This window comes from Chrysemys picta, chromosome 9 (assembly GCF_011386835.1).
Source record: "Chrysemys picta bellii isolate R12L10 chromosome 9, ASM1138683v2, whole genome shotgun sequence".
In the NCBI taxonomy this organism is placed as follows: domain Eukaryota; kingdom Metazoa; phylum Chordata; order Testudines; family Emydidae; genus Chrysemys; species Chrysemys picta.
The window spans coordinates 19,112,498-19,132,999 of record NC_088799.1 but is presented as its reverse complement, the minus strand read 5'-3'; the positions used below and the strand labels follow the sequence as shown (position 1 = coordinate 19,132,999).

General features: G+C 39.2%; 1 protein-coding gene across 2 annotated transcripts in view; it reads right to left on the bottom strand.

Moving 5' to 3' along the window:
- SI (sucrase-isomaltase) overlaps positions 1-20,502 on the bottom strand; it is a 158,207-nt gene that overhangs the window by 14,071 nt on the left and 123,634 nt on the right. For both annotated transcript variants that reach the window (XM_065557834.1, XM_065557833.1), the window contains exons 49-63: positions 19,165-19,371; positions 17,196-17,350; positions 11,955-12,123; positions 9,950-10,046; positions 9,733-9,845; positions 9,499-9,624; positions 7,718-7,846; positions 7,480-7,590; positions 6,969-7,031; positions 5,433-5,567; positions 3,422-3,506; positions 2,586-2,724; positions 1,730-1,863; positions 520-554; positions 304-420 (exon numbers count right to left, since the gene is read on the bottom strand). In XM_065557834.1, the coding sequence (XP_065413906.1) occupies positions 304-420; positions 520-554; positions 1,730-1,863; positions 2,586-2,724; positions 3,422-3,506; positions 5,433-5,567; positions 6,969-7,031; positions 7,480-7,590; positions 7,718-7,846; positions 9,499-9,624; positions 9,733-9,845; positions 9,950-10,046; positions 11,955-12,123; positions 17,196-17,350; positions 19,165-19,371 (1,815 nt within the window). The remainder of the gene's footprint in view (positions 1-303; positions 421-519; positions 555-1,729; positions 1,864-2,585; positions 2,725-3,421; positions 3,507-5,432; positions 5,568-6,968; positions 7,032-7,479; positions 7,591-7,717; positions 7,847-9,498; positions 9,625-9,732; positions 9,846-9,949; positions 10,047-11,954; positions 12,124-17,195; positions 17,351-19,164; positions 19,372-20,502) is intronic.

The window sequence follows — 20,502 nt, the reverse complement described above, 5'->3', positions numbered from 1 at the left end:
TGGTTGTAGCTGAAGTCTGCTCTGCTGGCTTCCTGGGACATGAAGTCCGCTCCCTTTCCAAACAGCCAAACGGCAGGCTTGATACTGTGGTAAAGGACACTGAAATTTAGGTTCTGATCCAAGCCCCAATGAAGTCAATGGAATTGTTTCCATTGATTTCCATGGATGCTCAATCAGGACCTAGTTTAGGGTGAATAATCCTTTCGTTATTACAGAGCACTACCTTGGAAAGGAACTGCAGCTAATGCTATTTGAATTGACTAATCTCAGTGGCATATAATTTACAGAGAACCGTCAACTCACCATAGTTCCTATCACATTATGATTTCTAGAATAGGTGTAAAATGATCCAAGCTGCATCCAGCGGGCACACATTTCATATGTTGTATCATTGAAGAAGCCACAGATATCTGCTCCAATCTAAAAGCATTTAAAAGGTAATTAGATCTGAATATTGTAGATCACTAGAATGGTATAAAAACATTTAGAATAGGAATTTAAACTAATAACTTAACTTACATAGGAAATTCCAAAGAGGCCAAACTCCATTATACCTGCCAAAAAATCCAAAAATAAATCAGACAAACTTTGCAGTTGCATCTTTCTCTATCAGGCCAAATGAGGAGGGATTCTTAGCAGGGGAGGTGGGGCCAGATGGGATTCACTACAGACAAGGATACTGTCTTGGTCCCACTTCCCCATGATATAAAACTGTAAAATGGCACAATTCCACTTTCTTGCTGTGATATCATCCAAACTTACTGAGAGTTGCTTTTCTTAGTAGTTTACATGACAACACAACATAAACCTCAGCCTAAGCCCTTATAGCTTGAATGGTTCTAGGGTTTTCCTTATCTATGTGATCCCTCTTTGCTTCTAGATCCATATATCTGAGAAAGCTTCACAGATTGGAGTTACACCCCTACATTACAGCTAAAACACTTGATACAACCTTACAGTGATTCAGCAAAAATACTGTTGCCTCTTTATGCATGGTTCAATCACCCAGTGTCCAGATGACTCAATGAAAGAAGTTCTGCATCCCCATTCAAGCTCCACGGATTTGTCCCTCTCTTACTGAAACCCTCTCATTTCCCAGTACAAAACCACCTAGCACGGTTAGCATATCAGTTAGCATCTGGAGACTAGCCAGCATTCCACTGGTTATGTAGTGGTTTTCCAAATGTTGATTTTGTACTATACGGCATAGAACCATGTGCTGTATGTCACAGGAAATGTGATTTCCTGTAGATCTGTGGTAAGCTCATGCAGTTGATCTTAATTAATCACCTCTCTGAGTGCCCTATGATCTTTTGGTCATGGTAATTTGGAGATCCTTGATATTTCAGCTCCTTACGTTATACCTTCATTAATGTGTTTTTAAATATGTGTAACATCAACTGAACAGCCAGTCTTAGCTGTCTTTGTTTATCTGACAAAGATGTTTAATTTTGTTTAAAACAATAGCTCAGGTTGGATACAACTTAACATGTGTAAAGGTTGCTCAGATGTTACTTATTCATCAATGAGGAGAGATGTCCTACACTGGGCAATCCTAAGAAGTTCATTCAGGCTTCAGGGCTACTCCCTATATTGAAAATAGTGATAATATCAGAAATAGCTCTAAAAACAAAATTAACTCCTAGTGCAGCCATTGTGCTTCAGCAGACTTTTTTCCTTTGTGATGGTTTAAAGTTTGAGGGCCATTAAAATAAGTTACTCCTCATACCAATAATAGATTTTTCAAGCTGGTCCCATCTTGCATAGTTATCACCAAGCCAGTGACCTGCCCATTGTCCACTAGAGGGATACGTTGATCGGGTGATAACAATTCCACGTTCCCCTGTAGCATTGCGTACAGCACTAATATCAAAAATACAAACATAAGCACATTAGATGTGGCAACCATAGAAAAAAATCCTTTCTATAAAATATCTAATTAGGAGACATCAAATGGAGAGACCACATTTCTATGGAAAATGTAGTTCTTAGCTTCTGAGGCCTTGATCCTACAGCTGTGTATGCACGTGTTTAACTTTACTGAGAGTAGTTATATGGAGTTAAGAAGAATTAGTTGCACAAGAAAAGTTACTTATGTGCATACATTTTTACAGGATGAGGACTTAGATCAGAACTACTTGCCAGTGGGGAGAGAGTTGGGGTTGCTGCCTTTGCAATCAGCATCAGAGTTCTCCAGAACAAACCTGTGAAGTGCTCAGCCCCTCTTGGGATGAAGCACTGGGAGCACAAGGATACAAACTGTCCTGGGACTGAGTGGAAGAAGGGGCATAATTTCTTGCACACCCACATGTGGCACACTCTGGCCCTTAATATTTTTCACACTAGACTAACATTTTTTAAATGTTATATTATGTACTACACAATGAAATAATACCAGTGCTAACTGCTTGCACTTCTGTAGTATTTAGGGTGACCAGACGTCCCGATAAAATCGGTCCCGATTTTATATTTAGGCATTTGTCCCGCGTCCCAACCGCAATTAGTCCCAATATTTTGTGGTACTCTTTTTTTTTTTTTTTTTGCTCCACCAACAGCACTTGAAGAAAAAAGTGAAAATGACTTACTGGTAGGTAGGTTGTGCCTGTGACCATCCATACAGACTGTGTACGTCATAGTGCCTCACAGGGGTCCCATCTGGCAGAAACTGTTGACTTTCCATGCACAAGGTCACGAGATCCAGCCCTTTTTCCTTTTCTGCCAAAGCTAATGAGGAGGAGATTAAAAGTCAAACCATTAAACATAATGCCAACAAGAAACCAGGTAAGTCACTCACTCTTGAAACCTCCATTTTTCCTGTACTACTGCCCTCTTTCAACTGCCTGTGTCCTGATGTATTTTGGCAAGAACATTTAGGGCCATGAATTCCCAGCAATTTTGCAATAGTAGTTCCTCAATTGGAATGATGGCATGATGTATCCCTTGATGATGCCCCTCCAATTTTTTGGGAATTTGTCTCCAAATACTATCTATGTCCAACACTCCTGTATACTAATTCATGGCCACAATATTATTACAATTTGGATATGAGCATGTCATATCATTGTCCTCACCACAAAGGTGCCATTTTACTATGTGGAATCAGGACCTTAGTTTGCATATTCTCCTTAAGATTTTTAACTACAGCCCCAAAGTATATCACAGGAAGTAATCTTAAATAAAAGATTATTGTTGATGCTTACAACCCTTTCCTTGCAGCATGGATTTTAATATGAAAAAATAAGTTAATGCTTAATATTTTATGCAAGGTTGGACCAAATAAACTTTCTTCTTTTGGCCCACAGAGAATAATTAATAATAAAGGATCTAGTTTACAAATCTTTTCTTGCTGGGTGACACAGGGTATGATTTAATAACAATGTGTGTGATAATAAGAGTGCAAACTACAGATAGGATTCCTTACGTGGCATATAAGGTGGGTTGTTTAGAAGTGGTTCTCGGCAGCCATCAACTGCTCCATTAATAAAGCTTGCTGGTTCATTCATGTCCTAATTTTTTTTTTTTTTTTTAAGAAAAGAACACAAATATTCAGTAACTTTGTCCTGAACCAATGTCTACTCAGATATTCAATGAACTAAAGTTTCCTAACTGTGTCAGTTTGAATTCTAAGGGGGAAATATGCCATCTACTTATAAACAAGGGAGCAAATATACACACAAATTGAATAAATGGAAAATTCATCAGAACTCTTCTGCTGACAAATGCTGTGCTATTACGAATGTTATTTTGTTTCCCCACTAGCTGTTGGCCTCCCTGAGCTCTGACTGAATTAATTAGGGTGCTCCCCCAAACTTGCAATTTATTTCCATACACTAAAGGCCCCTACTTCTCAGGCTCCTGGCTGAGAAGCTATGGACGTGGCTGTATAGCTCCCTATGGAGTACATCTGTGTCATTTCTGAATCAGCATGGGGAAGAGAGGAAATCACTACAAAGGGCAGAGGGGTGCACTCTTTAAGCCTAGAAGCTGCTTGTGTTTCATATTTCTCACACAGCTCCAATTCTATTACCCATATGCACGCTGAGTAGCACCATATGCCCATTGAAATGTCCCCACAGATCACTGCAATCTGAACTCTGTGCTTGTCTTCACCAGTCAAGCATTTTACTATTCAACATGCTCCACTTTGCATATTTTACTCGATCCATCCAAAATGCTACCCCTTAATTTGTTTTATACGAGCTAACAGACAGACATTTGTGCTGGATTCAGAAACACAGAATAGAACAGTAATAGATTTTTTTTCACCGCTTGTCAAAGTACAGTATCATGATACTGATGGTGTTTATCCTAATTGGCATATCATTATTGTACTGTATTAATAAGCTGAGAAATCTCTGTGTTGACATATTTCTTTAGGAAATAGATACAGAGTAACATTTTCTGTAAATGAAAGCCATGCATATTGCAATCTCTTGAAGTTGAGATTTTCAAAGGAGTCTAGGGAATTTAGACATATCTTCCAATAAAACTAGTGTGTGTCATAATCCCCTAGACTACTTTGAAACTCAACCCAAACATTTCATATATCAGCCATTTGCATAAAACATACTGCAGGAACACAGATTTTCTTAACAGCAGGTTTTCCCTCATGGTCATAATACATTAACCCAGTTATTTTACATTGGATGGCTACAATTATTTAAAAAGCAAGGTGATCTTTTGCAGTGATTTGGGGAGAAGTTGTTAAGAGAACATTATTTGTCAAAACAATGCTGACTGATACGGCCCATTTGGTGTATGTGGATATACATTGTACACTCATCACATCTAATGCTATTACGTGATTTGTCTATGTGGTCTACACTGTTGCATTTTAGGCAATTTCATAACCTGAAATTTAACTTTTCCACAGGGATGGATGTGCACTGATCGTGATGGGAGGAAGCTTACACAGTGCCCAACTAAACAATAACTCGTTGAAGTCAATTTGTTTTAACCCCAACTGTTTTGAGCACTAAATTGACTCACAAAGATTTCACAACTGGGAAATACCCGTGCAGGGGCAGGCGTTAGATTACTTTGCTAGTGCTCTGATTTCCCTTCCTGCTAACTTGCATTTCATCCACAGTTGTTCATACTGGCTCACCACAAATCAGACCCGATCCTTGAACTCCCACAGAAAGCATAATGAAATGCGGCCGTCAGGCACAGAATCCCCAAAACAAACAGCATTAAACATATACATCGTGTTTGAAGTTTTTGCTGAGGCTAACACTCAAGTTTCCTCATTGTGGGCTCAGTCATTGAGATGAAGAAGCAGTCAACATGGTATTAAAAATAATGAACTACTTAGTAGCATAAAAGTTACTGAAGCCTTCTTAGAATAGTAAGAATTTCATGACACCAGTAACAAATGTCCTACAAGGTGTATTACTAAACAAAGAAACAAAACAAGAAAAGCATGCCCTTACAGTCCACAGGCCATCAAATTTTATACTCTTCTCTGGATTATCTGGATTAGTGTGGAATTCTACTATTTCTCTTTGCCACCACTCTGCTGTAGAATTGCGGAAGAAATCTGGGAAAGCTGCATAAGCTCTGTACAGCTAAAATAGTAAAATACAATATATGAAAAGAGACACAGGTATTGGATATCAAGGTATTCAACTGATTTAACAACCTAAACAAATTAAACCACTGGCTAAGATTGTAATTAAACTACAGAAATCTATTGTTAATATGTACCTACAGTGGTATGAAACTCAATCCTAAAACACGTATTCTTTGTTAACTGTTCAAGTAAACATGTCTCAGACTAAAGTAAATAGTCTCAGGTAAATAAAGCATCAGACTCAATGTATAGTCCAAATCAAAAAGAGACAGTAAGAGCACCAAAAGAATGCCACCATGGCTAAACAGCAGAGTAAGGGAGGCCATTAGAGGCAAAAAAGGCATCCTTTAACATTTGAAAGTCAAATTCAAGTGAGGAAAATAGGAAGGAGAACAAATTGGCAAATTTATTGAGAGAGTATCATAAGGCAAAACAAGAAATAATTTGAGAAGCAACTTGTTCAAGACGTAACAATTAACAATAAGATTTTTTTAAGTACATCAGAAGCAGGAAGCCTGCCATTCAGGCAGTGGGACCATTGGATCGCAAAGGTGTCAAGGAAGACAAGGCCATTGCAGAGAAGCTAAACGAACTATTTGCATCAGTTTTCACTGCAGAGGAGGTGGGGGAGATACCCACAATAAAGCTATTCTTTTGGGGCAACGAATCTGGATCAAGATAATTTTTGGGGGAAGAGTCTTTTGTAAAAGTAACCCATGCCTCACCATTCCATTAGAATTCTTAAAGGGGTTCAACAAGCATGTGGATAATGATGATCCAGTCAATATAGTGTACTTGGATTTTCAGAAACCCTTTGACAAGGTCCCTCACCAAAGGCTTTTAAGCAAACTAAATAGTCATGGGATAAGAGAGAAGGTCCTTTCATGGACCAATAACTGATTGAAAGATAGCAAACAAAGGGTTGGAATAAAGTAAGTTTTCACAATGGAAAGAGGTGAACAGCAGAGACCACAAGAGTCTGTACTGGGACCTATGCTGTTCAACAAATTCATTAATGAACTGTAAAAGGTGATGAACAGTGAAATGGCAAAGCTTGCATACAATATAGAATTATTCAAGATAGTTAAGTCCAAAGGAGACCGAGGAGTTATAAAAGGAGCTCACAAAACTGGGTGACTGGACAACAAAATGACAGATGAAATTCAGCTTTGGAAAGTAATGCACATTGGAAGAAAGAATCCCAACTATACATATACAATGCCACTAAATATATCTATCGTACACTGATACCTTGAGGCGACCAGAATTCACAGTAATCATCGGGGGGGGAGGAGGGGAGGAGAAGAAGGAAAGAAAGTAGAGTAGGCTGAGGTGAAGAGACTGTGAGAGAGAGGGGACTGAAGGGAACATTGGTAGAAAAGTTAAGCATACATACCTCGATCTGTGTTTCTAAATCTAGAGACTCATTAACTACTACATTAGGATAATCTGGCCAAACCTAAAGAGAAAGGAGGGAAGAAAAGAAATTAAGCTACACTGAATTGATTTTTATGTAGTTTCTGAGACCTACTACAGCTTTTAAAATGTACTCTTTGCAGGTCACAGTGCACTCACAACTGCAAAGAAAATATTACATGTTTTGCAGTGTACGTACATTTAGCACTGCACAAAATAAATTCCTTCTATGCACATGTACACCCCTCCCCTAAGATAAGAGATACAGCTGAATATCATTGTTATAGTGATAGCACTACAGTCTAAACCATCTCACTATTACCTCTCCCAGAGGTATCACAGACACACTAAACAAGAGGGATGGCAGGCAAAGCCTGAGGAATCCACATAAGAAAGTCCTCAATTAAAAAAAAACACAATTTATTCAGAACAGTCATTTTTGCCTTTGAAATCCACTCCTCATTTTTAAACTGTAGTTCTCACAACAGTACCTTTGCCCAGACAATCTCAGTGCTGTTAGGCCATTTGATGAAGACATCATCCTGCACACCTCTTGTGAAAGCTGGATAAGGATTTGTCTCATTGCCCGAAATAGGTGGGTCCTAAAATACAGAGAGAATCCAGTTTTGCAGTTATTTTAACTGTACATTATTTAATTCAATAAGTGAATTATGGTATTTCACTATCTATAAGTATACTAAGTGAAGAAAAAAGTACCAAACTACTGACCAGAATAGCGATGAATCTCATTCCTTCTTCTTTTATTCGATTAACCAGAGCAGGAAGTCCAGAAAAGTTTGGGCTGAGAGTAAAGTCTAACTTCCGGTCCATGTAATCAATGTCTGTATACTGTACATCCTGCAATAAGTGAAAACAAGACACAAAAAAGGTTAGAAATTATTTTAGAAGTCAAAGTCTGATTCAGACTGGATTAGCTTCAAATGGTATCATCTGGGGTTCTTATTTTTTTCTGAATTAGTTTGCCTAACTAATATTTAAAACACAACAGTCAAAGTAAGAGAATGCTGGCTTTAACAAAAGTAATAAGGCAAAATAAGGCTGTATTTTAAAGCAAAGACATTGGGCTAGATTCATCAGTATGTGCTATATATTCATCCATATTATAAATTTAGTGGATTTGTACCAGGAAGAAGTTGACTCAAAATATTTATATAGAGGCACAATTTAAGATTTGAAGGAAGCACCATTTTCTATGTACATATTTTTACAATGTTCTTATACAGCAGCTAATAAAGTTAAGTAAAGAGATATATAAATTGGAGCTTTATATCATGCAGGGAGAATGCCATGAAAACAGAATGGTACGGTGCAACAGTAGCGTCAGAATTGTCATTCTAGACATTGTGGAAAAATGTTATGGTCCTTTAACTTAAGCCGTAGTTTATGCTGTTAGTTCCTGAAATCAAGAATTCAATCCTGTAAATAAACTGAATTGTTATGAGTGGGGGCTGTACATAAATGGAGATGAACTGCTGTAGCCCTATGACATCTGGGATAAACTTCCCTGCCCAGAAGAAGTGCTAACATCAATAGCTATTTGTCTGACTATAGGCCTTGTCTGCCCTTGGAGAATATGATGTGTTCTTAACTCGGATTATCTAATTCAAGTTAACTAATATTAGATAAACTCATAGGAAAGATAGGGCAGTTTGTAGTTTCCACACATTAGGTGGAAGTAAACCACTGGCCACCAACAGAGTGTAAATTGAGTTAAGAACACACAATGTGTTTTTAAAAAAAGACGCATCCGCTAGTGACCACATATAGAGGTTTATGAGTTTGCTACTTTCTCTAAGATAATGTGCTTGGTCCTTTAATTCAAAAAGTAGAGGCTCATACGTTTAGATCAGGAGACGTGGGTTCCATCCTTGCAGACTACTTGAAAAAGGGTATCATTACAAATGGTGGCCCATACCAGGATATGACCTACTGTGGACTTCATCCAACTTCTGCTCTTACAAAAAACCTTAACAGAGATCTTAGCAATGTTAAGGAAGAATAATTTTCCAAATGAATGTACTCTGTGACAGCCAGATGCCTGGATACAGGGAATATGAGGCTACTATTAAGGTTCTGCATGAGGGCACAATATGGATAAAGTTAGAGAATGTGTTGCTCTTCAGAATCTGTAGGAGATGGAAGCGAATGCCTTATGGTATGTTGGACAATCTTATCAACCCTATTGACAACACTGTAGGTGATGTGAAGGTGACAAGGAATGGTACAGACTTTTCCCTTAACTTCTTTCATTCTTTCCAGGTTGAGTAGCAAGAGTTGGGCCTGATAGGACTAAATTGTTTTTGTTTGGTGTAATGATAATATCATCTGTGAACAGAGCATAAAGGGGCTTAAAGCATACAAAGAATACTGTTTCAGTACAGTATGTGGTTTTGGTTCTATAATTATTTCTCATTTCTTTTTCCCTAGAGAACAAATCTGTGATTAGAGAATTCAAATAACATCACTAATTATAACTGCAAACAACATACATAAGGTATCCTAGCTGTCTTCATTTCCTCATACAGGTCAGAGACTTCGGTGTCATTTTTGTATCCATAACGGCATAACTGGAATCCCAAAGCCCAGTATGGTGGCATGACCGGTCGTCCAATCAGCTAACAACAATAAAATAGAGGGGAAGAAAACATTATTTAATCATGGTAATATGGAAAATAGGACAAAAATACAATTAATTGTATAACTTTTAACATAATCAATCCTACTGCAGTGTATTCCTGAACAACCAACTCCGGCGTTGGGCCCAACACCATGTAAAAGTCCAGAATTCCGCCAATAGTGCGATATGTCAGAGCAGGAGTTGGCTGGAATGTGACATCTGAAAACGCAGAGCATACATTCAGGAACCAAGTAGTTCAATAAACCATTTTTATGAGAAAGTGCATAATAGAGGAAACTATTTCTGAAAGTATTTGTTTTTACCCATTGCATTACTGTTAAGCAAGAGGACTCCATGAGCATTTCCATCATTTTCCAGGCCCATGTAAAAGGGATGCAAACCATAGGAATTCAATTTGTACTGCAAAAACAAGAAAAAGAAGTTATGGTTTCACTTTGGAGGTGCACATATTTGTGAACATTCTACTGGCAAGTAATTGGTCTAATATTCCTAAATGACTACTGATAAATCCATAAAGTTATCATAAAATAACTTTCCCACAATTTTCATCTTTTAGGCACTTTTGTTGTATTGTACTGATACATTCAAATGGCCTTTTGACATTTTTGTTTTATACAAAAAGTTCTAAAGGTGTAATTGTAAAGGTCAGGAGAGTACAGCTATGTAGATAGAAGACAGCAAGGTATATAATGACTAGACTGATGAAGCAGCATATAAAGGAGAGAAACACGTAACAGTCTATAACATGATCCACCCATGTATTTTCCTATCACATATTTTTAACAATGACAGCTCAGCAGTTTACAACTAGAAAACCAATGATTACGGAGCACTCATTTTAAAGGGTCAAGTCATGTAGTTTGCTAATCCACTGAACTTTCATCTCTGTAGTTTCACAGAATTCCTTCACAAAAATTTCTCTATACTGTGGCTTGCTGGAATACTTGTTGTGATGGCTCCCACTGTAATGTGATGTGCGTAACATTAACATACAGTTCTCATCACTGAACCACTTTTCATAAAAACACATGAGTCCGTGATCAGTCTTAGTTGTTTTACATATATGTATATATAGAAATTACTATTTACATTTGAGGCCCCAGATAGACCCACTTCCTTCTCTTTCTGTTTGCAGGCAGAAGCCCTACCCGGGCATACTTCTACATCTTCTCAGTCACTCCCTATGAACTTGGAAGAGTGGACATTTTTTGTACCCCCTTAACCCAGAAAAGATCACCCAGGATTATGTCCAAGTCCTCCAGCATTTAGTCACATTTATAGGCGCAGCCTGAAAGTGATATGAGGCTGGTTCCATCTGAGCTAATGCCTGCCCTGCTCACAGGGAGAACTGACTGTGCTCCCTGCTTCTTGCTGCTGACATCTTGGTGCCTCAGGGTGACCTGTGTAGTGGGGGGATATTGGGATTGCATGACCTGGTACTAACCCGTCTCACTCTTGGAGGTGGAACCTTGTTCTTATGTTCCTCGCCATTTCTGCCCCAACCTCACCTGCGGGGTTGGTGTGTGCTTTCAGAATTGCTGGACACTCTCCCGTAATTCCCATTAAAGTCAACGAGAGCTCTGAGCATCCCACATCGCAGGAAACCTGGCCAATATATATATTTTAACTATGTGTGTGTGAGAGTGATTGTTTATGGGTTGCTCTCCCTCTCCCTGTCCTCTCTACACAAGCCAAATTTGCAAAGTGGATAAAACGGCTGCCAAGACATGTCTATATGAAATATTACAACCACAATATTTCAGGCTAGAAGTGGATTTCACAAAGTGGCCTTCAACAAAATAATCAAACCTTGAAAAGTTAATAAAAGTTAAATTTCCAGAACGTGAGAAGGATGAGAGAAAACTGGCAAAAAGTATGGCCAAAAATAGTTCTCCAGGTCTGCTCAGTTCTTGTAGAAACCAACATACACCATAGAAACATAGGAATTGACATAACAGATAAGATCAGTGGCCCATATAGCCTGCTATCCCATCTCCAGATGTGGTAAATATTAGATGCTTCATAGAAAAGTGCAATTAATCCAAAATGTAATAACCTGTTTTAAGAGAAGTTTTTTCCAAACCCCAAGTTATCTGATAGGACCTTAACTGTTACTAAACTTAGTTTTGGTTTGTTGTAATGATAATGATATCTGTGAACAGGGCATATCATACACCAGTGTTACTGCCTGCATTGTTTTAAAACAAAATATACTATAGTCACCCTGGAAAAAACTCAAAGTAATGTGCACCAAGAACATAGTTGTTGTTTAGGAAAGAATCTAATTCAAACTTCATCTCTACTTACACCAGGGGACTGGTCTTTCGTAAACATTCCCCAGGTGTTCCAGTTCATATCACGCCGATATGTAGTGTGTTCAGTTTCACCAAATCCGTAGACATACTGTGATGGCAGACGGGTAGAAATCTGAATGAACATGTCGCTAAAGGTGAAGCCAGGTACCTGAGAATCCCAGCTGAAAGAGAAGAATTACCCAACTTTCATAAGTAAAGAGCTGGAAAGATACACAAATAATAGTGGCTGAGAATTTTGAAAGTTACAGAGAATATTTGGTGTATTAGCCATGTAATTGCTTTTATTAATGAAGTGCAGGGTGACTGTTTAATCTGCTGGAAGACTATCTGTGTCAGACTGTAAGGAAGTTGGGTATTATTGAATACACTCTGGAATTTAGATGAAATGAACACTAAATACGTATTAAGAAGTTTCTTAGAACTGAAGGAAACTCTAATTAATCTATATATTAATTTCAATTTTAGTGATGTTTTTAAACCCAGTGTATTGTATGCTTAGTAATGATGACACATGGGGAAGCAAAGGAAATGTTAGAGAGTCTGATGATTGAAGTTTGAATGATTTGTGAAGTCAAGGCTGAAGACAGTTTTGTTGGCTTGGATAAGCACCTGAACTTTCAAACCAAAAGCAAATTGTGAAAATTTTGGGTCTCTTGCGTAATTTGTGCTGCTACTCAGGAGAAAAAGTTTTCATAGATTCAGAAGATTCCAAAGCCAGAAAAAACCATTGCAATAATCTAGTCCAGGGGTAGGCAACCTATGGCATGCATGCCAAAGGAGGCATGCAAGCTGATTTTCAGTGACACTCACACTGCCTGGGTCCTGGCCACCGGTCCGGGGGGCGCTGCATTTTAATTTAATTTCAAATGAAGCTTCTTAAACATTTTAAAAACCTTATTTACTTTACATACAACAGTAGTTTAGTTATATATTATAGACTTATAGAAAGAGACTTTCTAAAAACATTAAAATGTATTACCGGCACGCAAAACCTTAAATTAGAGTGAATAAATGAAGACTCGGCACACCACTTCTGAAAGGTTGCCAATCCTTGATCTAGTCTGACCTCCTGTATAATACATGCCATAGAACTTGCCCAAAATAATGCCTAAAGCATATGTTTTAGAGAACCATGCAATCTTGGTTTAAAAATTGTCAGTGATGGAGAATCCACCACAGCCCTTGGTAAGTTGTCCCAATGGCTAACTTACCCTCACTGTCAAAAATGTATACCTTACTTCCCAGTCTGAATTTGTCTAGCTTCAGCTGTAAGCAACTAATTGTGTTATACCTTTCTCTTCTAGATTGAACAGCCCATTATTACCTATTTGTTCCTCATGTAGATACGTACAGGCTGTAATAAAGTCACCCCCTAGCCTTCTCTTTGTTAAGCTAAACAAAGTGAGCTCTTTGAGTCTATCACTATATGGTATGTTCTCTATTCGTTTAAGTAATTCATGTGGCTCTTCTCTGAACCCTCTCCAATTTATCAAAATCCTTCTTGAATTGTGGGCACCAGAACTGGACACAGTAATCCAGCAGCAGTCGTACCGGTACAAATATAGAAATAGAATAACCTCTTTAATCCTAGGCAAGAGCCTCTTCCTTATGCATCCCAGGAATGCATTAGCTCTTATAGCCAGAGCTTCACACTGGGAAGTCCTATTCAGCTGATTTTTCACCATGACCCCCAAATCTTTTTCAGAGTCACTGCTTCCCAGGATAGAATCTCCTATCATGTAAGTATGGACTTTGTTCTTTGGTCCTAGATATATACATTTACATTTATCCATATTAAAATGTCCATTTGCTCAAGCTCAGTTTAGCAGATCACTCTGAGTCAGGAACCTGTCCTCTTCAATATTTAACAATCCCCCAATTTTTGTGGCATCTGCAAACTTTGTCAGTGGCGATTTTATGTTTTCTTCCAGGTCATTGATAAAAATGTTAAATACCGTTGTGAATATACGCATTCTGCTCAAGGTGTATGCGCGCCGCATTCATTCAAATCAAAGATGTATCCTTGCAGTACCACTTGTGGAACACGCACCCCTGCCTTCCTCATGCAGGGAGCCAAGGACTTTAAAGGAGCTTGACCACTGCCTCCCTCTCCATTCCTTCATACCAGTGTCCAGCTTATACACTAAGTAGCGAGGAAGAGTCGTGGAACATATATGTGCACAACACAACGGGAAAAAGGATAGTTACTGTATAGGTAAGTAACCATTTTTTCTCCTTCAATTGATTGTTCACAAAAACATTCCACTGCAGGTGACTCACTAGCAGCTGCCTTACAGATGGTGGGATTTTGGATCACTTGAAGAGAGATTGCAACAATGACTTGCCCATATTGGCACCATCTCAGAAAGCTTGAGTGATAGGCCAGTGACCGGAAGAGGTATATACTAGTGAACAAGTTGCTGTCTTGCATATATCCACTAGTGCAGTGGTTCCCAAACTTGGGATGCCACTTGTGTAGGGAAAGCCCCTGGGAGGCCGGGCCGGTTTGTTTACTTGCCACGCCTGCAAGTCCGGCCGATCGTGGCTCCCACCGGCCGCGGTTCGCTGCTCCAGGCCAATGGGAGCTGCTGGAAGTGGTGCGGGCCAAGGGATGTACTGGCCACCGCTTCCAGCAGCTCCCATTGGCCTGGAGCAGCGAACCACGGCCAGTGGGAGCCGCGATCAGCCAGACCTGCGGACGTGGCAGGTAAACAAACCGGCCCGGCCCGCCAGGGGCTTTCCCTACACAAGCGGTGTCCCAAGTTTGGGAAACACTGCACTATTGGTATGTTATTCAAGAACACTGAGGAAGTGGAATGAACCTTTGTGGAATGGTCCATTATCCTTGGAGGGGGAGCAATCTTTGCTAGATAATAGCAGAGTTTGATGCAGTCAGAATTCCAATGAGATATATACAGTTCTCTAACTAGCTGCCCTGTACTCCTACAAAGTGTATAGGAGATAATCTAAAAGAATGTACAAAGTATGCAGCCTCTCTTTGGCTTTACCAGAGTGAGCCTTTGGAAAAAAAAACACCGGAAGATGAATGATCTGATTGAGGTGGAACTTCAGACATAAATAAGGTGTGGCCAAAAAGAAACTTTGTTTTTGTGAAATGTCTTAAAAGGGGGCTTTGCTAACAGTGCCTGAAGCACAGACTCCCTTTCGGCAGATGGTACCTGACTGCTACCAGAAATGCTGTTTTCATTGATAGCAACAATTATAAGTGTGTTGTTGCTAAAAGATAAAAAATGGGGAACCATCAAACAGGACCAAACTAAATTCATCTAGTGGATCAGAGACAGGAGGGCACATGTGAATTGGGACTTTTAAGAACTGAGGCATCGAGAGATGCGAAAAGACAGTAAATCCCATCTACCAGTGGATGTATCACAGAGATAGAGGCTAAATGCACCCTTAGAAAACTGATGGGGAAAACCATAAGATTTAAAATATAGCAGGTAATCTAATATATGTGTAATATCTGGATTACTTGGTGACAACCGGTGAGACCCAGTCCAGATTGGGAACCTTTTCCATTTCATTGATAAGTGGCTCTGGTTGTGCCCTTCCTGGTGCATACCAACATGGCTTGGACATCCTGAGAGCTAACTCTTTCCTCACTGCCAGTCATCCAAATAAGGAAATATCTGAATGCCTAAACGTTGAAGATGACCTGCCAATACTGCCATACATTTGGTAAACACCCTCAGGGCATGTGTTAGGCTGAAGGGCAGCACCATGTCCTGGTAGTGCATATTGCCTACCATGAATTAAAGATTCATGTGGCAATACATCCTAGCCACAGAAAGTAAGTATGTATCCTGCAGCTGGAGGGCAACGTACTAATCCTCCACCTTCCAGGAAGGGATAACAGATGATAGGGGAACCATTCTGTTCTTCATTTTCTTGGTTAATCCGTTAAACTTTCTTAGATCTTAGATCTAGGAATCTACATTTCTCTTCCAAAACAGGCTTTGGAGCCATGGCACCCAGAGAGGCACTCCTTGTGGAGGAATGCTCTGCTCTCTCATGGTCAGGGTCGGGCTCTTAAGAGGGACATGTTGCCTTTTCAGGAAGACTAACTTTAAGACAGGAATTCCTTTGTTTCTTCATCCTCGTGGGGAAAGAGGTACAGATAGGACATTTGTTCCCCATTTGTCCCTCTCCTAAACAAAGTAGGCAACATTTGAAACTCTCGATAACAGCCATGCATGTGGAACACAGATGTTTTGGCTTTTTTTGCCATGCAAAAATCCCCTGGATTTAAACCATCAGCTAACTAACTAAACTGCAACTATACGAAGTGAACTATAAGTATGTACAAATCAGAAATTCTCTTTCACAGATGGCTGCAACAGGAAGCTCTCCAGCTCTCACCACAGATGGTACGAAGGACTGAGAGGGAGGTGGCAGCCATGTCCCTTTTATGGCCTCAGGTCCATGCACAAGAAGAGCAGGAGCACGCATACTGACTAGTGGTACTGCTGGCAGAAGTCTTGTACTCAAGTGCATTGGGTGCACATACACCTACAGTGGAATGTACACGAGCACAACCAATCACTCAAAGGAAATGTTTAGCTATCTTCATTTTGTTTAAGTCACAGCTCCAGCGTCAGTCTTTTAAGCTGGGTATAAGCTCAGAATCAGCATCTGTAAACCACATTCTTTTTGTTCTGAATTTTTCAGAATTAGTTTGATATTTTGCAATAGATTTAGTTCTAAGTGAGAATTAATTGCTCTGGAAGCTCTTGAGGATGTTATCACTGATGTAATAATGTGCCCTCTAAGGATATGTCTACACTGGAGCTTGAGGTGTGATTTCCAGCTGAGACAGACATACCTGTGCTAGTTCTCATCAAGCTAGCATGGTAAAACTACAAGTGTAGCCACAGCGATGCCAGCAACAGGACAGGTTAGCCGAGTACATACCTAGTGTTTCAGATGGGATTGTACTCAAGGCCGATAGCCTATCTCAAATTTATAGGTACCACAGATATACTTCTATTTTTTGTTTACATTTCCAACTCCAGTGTAGAAATACGCTAAAATAATAAATAGGTCTTGCTGAAACATATCAAGTTAATTTAACATCAAGTACTTTTCAGCAGTAACACCAAGGCAGCTTAGCAAAATGCAACCTATTCAAAGCTAAGCCAGTATTTAGGGATTTCCACCAAACATACAGGTTAAAATTAAAATGTCATCTATAGCAAACCAAGTTTTCACTTACATAATTGTTCCAGTGTGTTTGCGCCGAATCTCAATACCAAATGGATTGTTCTTAATAGTCACTTCATAGAGTCGACCTGCTTCTGTACTTGTTGGAGTACTAGGGAGGAATAGTGGTACTGGAACTTCATATCTTTTATTGTTGGCATCATAAATCTATGAAAAGAAAGATAGTAGTCTTGAAGGCAGGGTGACCAGACGTCCCGATTTTTAGCTGTTTGTCCCGCGTCCCAACCGATCTCTGGTCAGGATGCAATTTGTCCTGATATTTTGCTCCGCCGGCAGAAGGCAGCACTCGGCTTCCCTCCCTCCTCCCCTCCCCTCCCTGGTGTCCCGATATGGTTACTAATACTAATACAAGAAAGCATTTGAGTATACCATTTTTATATTAATTGGGGAATTAATTAATGAGTATTCTAGTGAAACTTGGCTTTCATTAAGACTGAATTCAGATCTTTATCACATCCTACAAAGACACAGTAAATTTTGCACACGGATTTTCAGTACTTGCTTAATGCTGTTGAGCAGTATCTCACTCCTTGAGTAGACTCATGGATTTCAAATTGGATGACCTGCAGAGTGAGGTGCTACTCAGCCTGAATAAGAATCTGGCCCAATGAGAGGACTCTCAGAACGTGATACTACTCAGCCTGATTAAAGGCAGCAGAATGAAGCTAGTAGAATGTTCAGCTAAGGAAGACGATGCCGCACATGTGGTTGAACTGTGAAAAGTAAGTGTCTGCAGACTCCTCGCTCAAGCTCTTGTACACCTTACATAATGTACAGGAGTCCACTCTCAATCCCTGTGTCCTTTATAAGGAAAACAAATAGGAGCCATCTCTGAGGCACCTTATGAGGATTATAGCTGTGGAGGCTGATTTTTCACAGCTTGAACTGGTTCCTCGTCAATTATTACCTCAGTGCTTTGATAAAACCCTGCACATCTATGTTCATCACTGATGTTTGTTGAAACTTAGGTAGCTCAACTGACACGCTGAGCTGTCTGTAAAAGAGCTCACAGAGGAAAAACCCCAAAGAGGTGAGAATAAGCACTCTGGAACCTCACACCACTTCTAATATTCAACATGTCAGACATGGAACACGATGTGATATGACATTACATATGGAATAGGTCAAATTGCTCAGTAATCAGTAGGTCATGCTACTGCAACAGTACGAAACAAAGCAGTGTTATCCACTTATTTGCACAACAAGCCATCATTAGCAGTTTGGAGAAAACGTGATCACTCTCTTTGAATGATAAAACAAAATATAATGAAATAGTCTCTAGAACAATGGTTCTCAACCAAAGTAAGCGTACCCCTAGGGGTACGCAGAGGTCTTCCAGGTGGGACATCAACTCTTCTAGATATTTGCCTAGTTTTACAACAGACTACATAAAAAGTACTAGCCAAGTTGGTAAAACTAAAATTTCATACCGACAATGACATGTTTATATTGCTCTATATACTGTATACTGAAATGTAAGTATAATATTTATATTCCAACTGATTTATATTCCAACTGTTATAATTATACAGTAAAATGAGAAAGTAAGCAATTTTTCAATAATAGTGTGCTGTGACACTTTTGTGTTTGGGTATCTGATTTTGAAAGCAAGTAGATTTTAAGTGATTTGAACTTGGGATTACGCAGGACAAATCAGACTCCTGAAAGGGGTACAGTAGTCTGGAAAGGTTGAGAGCCACTTCCCTAGAAGGAGGCAGATGTGTAGTTTCTCCCAGATGCATCTGAGGGGGAGCCCCTGAGCACCAAGGCTTCAACTGTGGGGGCCATTGTAATGTATTGAATTACATAAGCCATTCAAAAGATGGGTCAATTCTTACTCTCTCCTACTCTCCTCTGTAGCCATGTATGGTCTAGTCACATTTTAGCTCAGTAAAAATGAAAAAGTATCACCATCACCAATCTCAGCATAGATTGTCTCAACAGATTCAGATTGAAATTACCTTGAACTGCAACATGTTGTTGTCATGATATTTCACTTCCAAGCGAAGTGTGTTGATAGAGGGAGAACGATCCCCATAGCGGTCAGGGATATTAAGATTTCTGGAGAGGTCAGCTGTAAGACCTGAATCGTTGTTTTGAACATTACTGACAGAATAGCCATAATTACTTGGGTAGTAACATGATGGTACAAGGAAGTTAGAGGCAACCTGAAAAATATATTGCAGATTAGAAAACAGTATGTGAGATCATTCATTTTAATAATAGTAAAAGACAATTCCAGAAAAATCCCATTTTAACAGGTAACTCATTACATGAGCAATTGGTTGGAAAGGTTACCGCAACAACGCTGAACAGTGTGAAAATGAACCCTAACGAAGAACACAATGATTAATGCAATTAATATCAGAGAAAACTTTCCATCATTACAGTTATGTCCCTTGGAGGAGGACATCCCATTACAATTATACAGATATACAGCATTTGAGTTGACAATTTCAATGCAGAAAATTTAAGTACGTTTAGAAATATGAAGAAAAGAACTTCCTGGGATTTATTTATGATTTGTCATCACTTATTTACATTTAAAAAACATCAGCGCTTGATAACTTTATCTTTCCTTTTCTTAAGTGTATTTTTAATAGAAGCATCTTTCACTTGTTTATAAAATTATATTATATTAGCAGTGGCAAGGAACACTGCATTTAATGCAGGTGTTTAGCAGTCACTATTCTAAATCCCCCTGTCAAATTCCTTGTGTTTTTCTGATATTTTCATTTTCAGAGTGAGATTTTTTCATGCTTTGTGTATGCCCAGAGGGTTTTTCTCCACCTGAAAGTTTGAGGATAAGCAAGCCCACCTTTTATTGAATACACGGACAGGGAAAAAATACACTTTTTCTCACCATTAAAAAGAAAAATTATGACAACAAAAAAAACCCTTGCAACTTCCTCTGAACAGGTGTACAATCAAACAGTGTTTGAGAGGTGAAATCAAGCATGCGTCAAGTAGCCCTAAATGATGAGAAGTGCCTTTTGTTGTTCAGGAGGAAATGGCTGAGAATTCACCTATTTACTTACTAATTTCATTGACTGAGCATACCGAGAAGATCTTTTCACTGAGGACTCAATCTTACTTCCATTAGAATCAAGTGAAATCTTTGCCTGGCACACAGATTATTACCATTGTCCTCCTTATCCTAACCAAGCTTGGAATCAAACAGCTAAAGAGAAGGATGGGAAAGAGAGAAAAATAGAATAGGGATGAAGTGATACTTGAGATAGTACTAAGTGTAGAAACCTCAGGCTCACATCTTAGGAGTTGCTCAAGACCCAGCTCTG